At 39.1% G+C, this 6789-nt stretch overlaps 1 protein-coding gene across 1 annotated transcript; it reads left to right on the plus strand.

Moving 5' to 3' along the window:
• Positions 1-360: 360 nt before the first annotated feature.
• On the plus strand, positions 361-5144 carry LOC148847426 (glucan endo-1,3-beta-glucosidase 14-like). The gene is made up of 4 exons (XM_088949056.1): positions 361-575; positions 1484-2514; positions 2852-3006; positions 4579-5144. The coding sequence occupies exons 1-3, from the start codon at positions 518-520 to the stop codon at positions 2906-2908; spliced, it is 1146 nt and encodes a 381-aa protein (XP_088805182.1). The 5' UTR covers positions 361-517; the 3' UTR covers positions 2909-3006; positions 4579-5144.
• The last annotated feature ends 1645 nt before the right edge of the window (positions 5145-6789 follow it).

Genomic DNA, 6789 nt, shown 5'->3' on the forward strand with positions numbered 1-6789 from the left:
TATATAATTATTATAATGACACGTGCCCTATAAAATGTTTGCGGTAGATTTCTTATTTTTTAAGGGACAGGTGTCAGCATGCTGATCATGTGATTATTTGGGATGATGGTCAAGTATGCGTACCGTATCCAGACTCCGTCTCTTTCATCGAGCATGTGGTAGGGTTTGATATGCTGCAACTCGCAACCTTCCCATAAAACATGTAGACACATCTACATCAAGTGTTCAAATTAGACAACTGTAGAATTTTCTAAATCATGGTTGTAGCAGAGGGAGCTCGTTTGACCGTCCGATCCAATCTAAACCTGGTAATAAATAAATATCGTATTTAAATTTACGTTAAAATTGTCGGGTTCGGGTGGATCCATCATATCCGTATCTTCCTTGACCGAAACCGAGTTCAAATCGGATCCATATCAATATCCTCTATATATGGAGAGACGTTACCAAACGATCGCTGGAATTTACGAAAGTCGGTGCCCAACTTCCCGCCGGAGGGAGCTGAGAGCAGCACACAATGATGCCGATTTCTATCCATTTTCGCGCGGTTTTTCTGACACTTTTGCTCCTTTTAGGTCTGTATGTCTTCTTCTTCTTCAAGCCACTACTTTCATGGTGGTGGCGTTCACTCCGAATCAGCTTTTTGTTGCGTTTTTGTTAGTTTCCTAGCAGAGATTAGATTTTTTTTATGTTGCATGCGTTTGGTCTCTTTGATTTTGCATTTTCAGGAGCTAAAAACGGTGGAGGATTTGATTTAGTTACTTTGCCGTCCAGTCAGATGTGTCTTAACTGTATTCCTTGTTCCTTCATGGTGTCCGTTTTTTATTTCTCTCTCTGTTTACAATGGAAATGGAGAATAGTTTGAGGAATTAGTACTGAGAATCCAAATATATTAGCTGGTTTTCCTCTGTTAGTTACTATGCTCTGCAGAGTTTCTTCTCTTAAGTTGGAAATTATTTGTGAAAAACTGAAAATTCATGTTTTTTCACTAAAATGTCTTCTTCAGTACATTATCCATAATCTTTTAAGACTTCATGTTATTTTTTTTATTGGTCATGGAGCTTGGGATGTGAAGAGGTGGATGAGTTCAAGATGATTCCAATACTGAAACAGCTGCCGCTTATAAATCCTTGGTTGATTTCTGAAAACTACAATTGACTGCATCTAGTAGCATTACACTTAAGCGGTTAGAACATTTGGAATCTATTTTTTTGGTTAATTTCTCGTTTTTTTTTTTTATGAAATGCCTTATTACTTGTTTCTGAATTTCTTTTAATTCAATTCATAGATATTCTGAATCTATATGCATTGAAGTTTTAGTATTTATGGTATCTCTTCTCTAATAATGCCATTCTTCCTCATCAAATTGCCTTTTCAATTTGTCTACGTTATGAAATTTGATAGAGTTTCGTTTCTCTTCTCACGAACTGTAGAAATCCTAATTTAGTGCCAATTAACTCACTCTTCTGTTATATTTTAACAGGTATAGTCGTCCAGACTCTCGGCCTTTCAGTTGGAATTAACTACGGCCAGATCGCTAATAATCTCCCATCACCTTCACGGGTCGCCTTTCTCCTGGAGTCCCTTAACATCAACAGAGTCAAACTTTATGATGCTGATCCATATGTCCTCCAGGCATTCTCAAATTCAAATGTTGAGTTCATAGTGGGGGTTGGAAATGAATATCTTCTAAACATGACTGATTTCAATAAAGCCCAGTCCTGGCTGAAGCAGCACGTCCAGCCTTACCTTCCTCAGACGAAGATAACCTGCATCACTGTTGGAAACGAAGTCTTATCTGGTAATGATACCCAATTAATGTCCTATCTCCTTCCAGCAATGCAGTCCATCTACAGCGCACTTGTTTCCCTTGGACTAAATGATCAAGTGAATATCACCACTGCTCATTCTCTTTCCATCTTAGCTAACTCCTTCCCCCCTTCTTCTGGGCTTTTTCAGCAAGACCTTGCTGAGTACATTCAACCCATTCTCAATTTCCACTCCCAGATTAAATCTCCTTTCCTGATCAATGCATATCCCTACTTTGCCTATAAATCTAACCCCAACGAAGTCTCATTGGACTATGTTCTTTTCCGGCCTAACCAAGGGATGACTGATCCAAATACGAATCTAAAATATGATAACATGTTGTATGCGCAAATAGATGCTGTTTATTCAGCAATCAAGGCGATGGGGCATACTGATATAGAAGTTAGAATTTCTGAGACAGGTTGGCCTTCTAAGGGGGATCCTGATGAGGCAGGGGCCACACCAGAGAATGCGGGGATTTACAATGGGAATTTGCTGCGCAGGATAGAGGAGAAGCAGGGTACTCCATTGAAACCATCCGTGCCAATTGATATATATGTTTTTGCACTGTTCAATGAGGATCTGAAGCCAGGTCCAGCTTCGGAGAGGAACTATGGATTGTACTATCCAGATGGTACTCCTGTTTATGACATTGGATTACGTGGTTATCTCCCAGAAATAGTAGCATCAGCTTCAAAGATTAAGGTATGAGCTCTGCTCCAGATCGAACTCCATGAATTCAGATAACAAACACCTTCACTGAGGTAGAATGCAATGGCAAAACCTAAAGATTGGTGGCTTGAATTCTGCTTCATAATGGCAAAGTAGGGAATCTGAAAACGGCATTATTAGCAAACCCCTCTTTCCCCCGAAGCAGAAAATATTACATTTCCATAGTAACCTGGGCCCCTAGGCACAACTGCACAATTCTTGTGCTATTATTGGCTAATCTGGTTTCCTGATATTTACATCTAATTAAGGAGCAATACAACAAAATTGAGGGCATAAATCTAACATTATCCTTGCATGTTCTATTATGCAGGTAATGTCCCTTTTGGGTATTCTTATCTTCATGTCGACATGTTTAATCTGTGATTGAGGAGGACTTATGTCAACCACAAGAGTGAAGGATCAAGAAAAAGAACTGAAGCTGAAGTCACTCAAAATTTTCCGTATATATAATAGGAGATCTCAGAGGTGAGTGGTGCGATTTGTTTACTTTACCGTTATCTTTTTGGAGGCCTTGGTCTGAGTAGGTGGAGATAAATTGAGACCCTCCGTTGATTTATTCTGCCTAAATCCTCCTAATTAGATGGTCTGACCACACAACTTTTGCTTCTTCCAGAGGATGGAAAATATTATAGTACACTAACCAGAATTCCAGATAAATTTCCAGATCACATGGTTAGAATCACAGTTTGGTTGGGTTAGTTCAAAGGTGGAGCCAGGGAAAACATTTCCTTTTACTTCCTTTTTATTCTGTTCCCCTCTGGCTTTGCCCTCAGTTAGATTTAAGCCTAAAAGATCTACTAGGTTGGATGGGACTACGGTGAGTTGCAAGATTGTGGTTTGTAGTGCTCTGATACTTGAAAAATAATATATCCTCACTTCTATATTTGCCTATGAAATTTGATAGTTGGGTATGCATTTTTATTCTTATCTTACATCTATCATGCAAATGAATCTTCTCATGTAAAAATTCTTCTTGTCTGCAATAGACAAAATTTCAACTTGGCTCCTCCCCGGAAAAAGAAAGCATCGTGAGTCCATCTTTCGGCTCTGGCTACCTTCTTTTGCCTAAAGTGTGAAAGTCCAAAGCTCATCATCTTCATTAGCTTTCTTGGCAGCATCAATCACCATCTCTTGATACCAGCTTCTGGTGGTTGCTTTTATCTTTCTTTTTTCTTTCCAAAAGAGAATCAATAACATTGGCCTTTGGTTGTATGAATATGTTCTAATGACATCCTTGGTCTTTTCAAACTTAAACTGCATATGATGGTCCTAGTTCTTCCCATTTCTTTCTTTGATTTCCTTTTCTTTGCTCCTTCTCTTTCTCTTGGGGGTGGGGCTGGAGGGGAGGAGAAAAAAGCAAAACATCTTTAATGTCAAACCACCCGCACCCTCTTACAAAAAAAAAGGCTGCCCAGCTCCTTTAAAAACCAGAAAGGCCAATCTCTCCAAATTCTTTGAAATGTATTTAGAAATCATAAAGAACTGGATTGAGAAATGATAGGAGTACATAAATTTGAACTGCAAGATCAATGAGGTCGAAGATTGAACTTTCCTCAAGGAAATGTCTTGACTGTCAACCCCCTCTTCAAATACTTAGATTGAGGTATTTGGGGTACATAGATATTTGGCTGCTCCTAACATTTGTGGTAGATCTTCTTTTCTAAAGCTTACCCATGAGATGATTCTTAGCCACAAAGTGCGTTCTTGGGGCCTTTAATCTACTGGATCATTCAAGCAGTGGAGTGAGAGGCAACTACTGTGGGGTCCAACCTTGGAAAAACAACAAATAACTCATGACTTGTCACTCTGAATGGTTTCACAGTTTCCAACTTCAAACCCATGGGACCCGCATTCCAAATTGGACCAAATTATTCCAACACAATTTTCATTGATAGTGATGGAACCCACATCACAAGAGCCTCTGTTCATAAGTTGTTACAGTAAATTCAATTTAATTTGCTGCATCATTCTTAATTTCTTCATCTCTTCCCCCACCTTTCCATGTGGTTAATTCATTGCTGTTTCCACTTGATGCAGGGTAAGCGCAATTTCAGGAACTGCATTTCATGTTAAGCACCATCGACACCATTCTTGTTCCAGTGCAGTCTTATTCGACCACCTGTCTTACAGCTAACAGAGCATTCCTGCAACAGAGAACTAAGTTAACAATACTAGATTATGTAAAGCAATAAAGTCATTTCTGGGGAACACTGAAATAAGGTGGGAATATCCATTACTAGTTCACTTCATTAACATCCAATAAAAAGAGAAGATTGGTTGAATGCTTGAAAACAATCAGAGCTTAGATGGGGTTTCCTGTTGTAATGTAGTTTCTAGGTGTCTGACCACATCTGTATTATAATATAGAGAAAGGGATTGTTTCCTTTTATTTATTTGGTGGAGGAATAAAGGAATATTTTTTTAGGGGGGACCCTGGTTTGTGATGGGGCTTTCTTTTTCCCCACGGTGTGGCTTCACATCACAAGAAAATGGATCCCATAAATTCTTTGGAACCTTTGCATATCTTAATGCACCCAATGTCTATATCTGATAGAGATTGTATTGCCAAAAATAAATCTGAACTTCTAAGCTCTTGTTGCGCATTTCTAACCGTGTGAACTCCAATGCCTATGTGGTGATTTATGTGACAAAGGTGGCCTAAAGGATGGATTTGATAAGAGTGCAAAAAGTACATGTATAGTATTGATGTAAATGCAAATTTGGTGAAAAAAAATAAGTATAAACATAAATTTGGTTGGCTGTGATGGATACAAATAAACTTTAAGACCGGAATATCTATTTTATATTGACCAACTTTGAGTGAAAAGGTGGCTTTTCACGTTCCATGGGGCCACACACACTCATAACACCCCCACCCCACCCCCCATCCTGGTCCAGGTGAGATTCAATCCCAACTCTCCACTACGAATTGGGATTTTCTCCTCGAAGAACGCATACTGATCTCACATCCACATCCCACTGTATATTGAGAGCATCTCCCATGAATAATAGCATACAAGTATAAGAAATGTTCTCAATGTGTAATTGATGCATGCTGTGAGGGCGGTGTGTGGAGCAGATCTGGACTCCACTACATACCATCTAGAAATCTGAAATGCAGTATAGGCAGCCTAATATTCATATAACATGCCTCTTATTATCACGAGGAAGGAAATAGAGGAATCAGGATCTGGTCCAACACAGGAGAGAGATAGAAAGAGAAGAGAGAGAGAGCGACAGGTGTTGAGCCCACAACCAAGTCTGTAAAGGGAGATGCTCTTTCCAATGAAGGAAAAAAGAAAAAGTGGATTCGCCTTTGAGTTTCTCTTAAGCTTGTCAATGTAGTGAGAAACAAGCAACAAATTAGTGATGACGTACCAAACAGTGCACTCCAACATCAATATGCCGTTTTATAGGGAAACTCTATGTTTTTTTTTTTTTTTTTCAGGGGGGTCAGTCTCAATTTACCAGCAGATGCAATATGCACATTGTGTTGATATATGCATGGCAATTAATATACCAACTTGGATCGTTTGAGTGTTGATCCGATTCATTTTACATTTGACAGTCTTAGGACTTCAAAGTGCATGTATCCCTCCAAAATCTAAACCCTAATGCAGTTTACCCAGACAAAGCCAACAGAACTCGAGGAGGTCAATACCGTTTCTACTCTGCTACCCAGTAGAGTCTTGCATGAACGAAGCCCGAAAATGCATACGAAGCCGTCTTCTAGTTTTACTTCGATCTTCAGAGACGACCCATGTGGCTAAATGTCAAGAATATTAATTGCGAAAATAACAAAGGAAGCCAAGTTCGTACCAGAGACCTTGAAATTGTCGGAGTCTGCTCAAGAAGAGAGGAAAATTCTAGTGGGTGCTTGAAAGCTGACTGAATCAGCACTCCTCAGTCCTCACTTGTGAAAAAGAAATGAAACCCGAATAGTTAAGCTACGCAGCTTTAATTTCAACTATATTGGGTTCTTTTTTCTAAATTCTAATTAAAGAGACAAATGTGGCATTCTTAATTCAATCATGCATCCACCATCCACGAGTCGTCATCTCAGGTAATTTCATGTGGTAACTGGTACCACGCTCTGCTTGTGAAATGCATTATTTTTCATTAAGTCTATGCTTAGTTGCCATTTTGTTATTGCCCATCTTTTAGCAAGTACTATTTATGGGTTTTTTGCTCATAGAGTTCAGGTACAGTAGGGATGGAGTGTCCAAAATTGATGGGAACAAACAGTAA

This window comes from Nelumbo lutea, chromosome 6, assembly GCF_056320005.1.
Source record: "Nelumbo lutea isolate HS-2025 chromosome 6, American lotus-T2T, whole genome shotgun sequence".
Lineage (NCBI taxonomy): Eukaryota > Viridiplantae > Streptophyta > Magnoliopsida > Proteales > Nelumbonaceae > Nelumbo > Nelumbo lutea.

Bases quoted from the DNA above. Each gene is read 5' to 3' on its own strand.
- LOC148847426 (XM_088949056.1), top strand. From the start codon at position 518: ATGATGCCGATTTCTATCCATTTTCGCGCGGTTTTTCTGACACTTTTG. The intron at 576-1,483 runs GTCTGTATGTCT...ATATTTTAACAG, and splicing joins GACACTTTTGCTCCTTTTAG to GTATAGTCGTCCAGACTCTC. The intron at 2,515-2,851 runs GTATGAGCTCTG...TCTATTATGCAG, and splicing joins CATCAGCTTCAAAGATTAAG to GTAATGTCCCTTTTGGGTAT.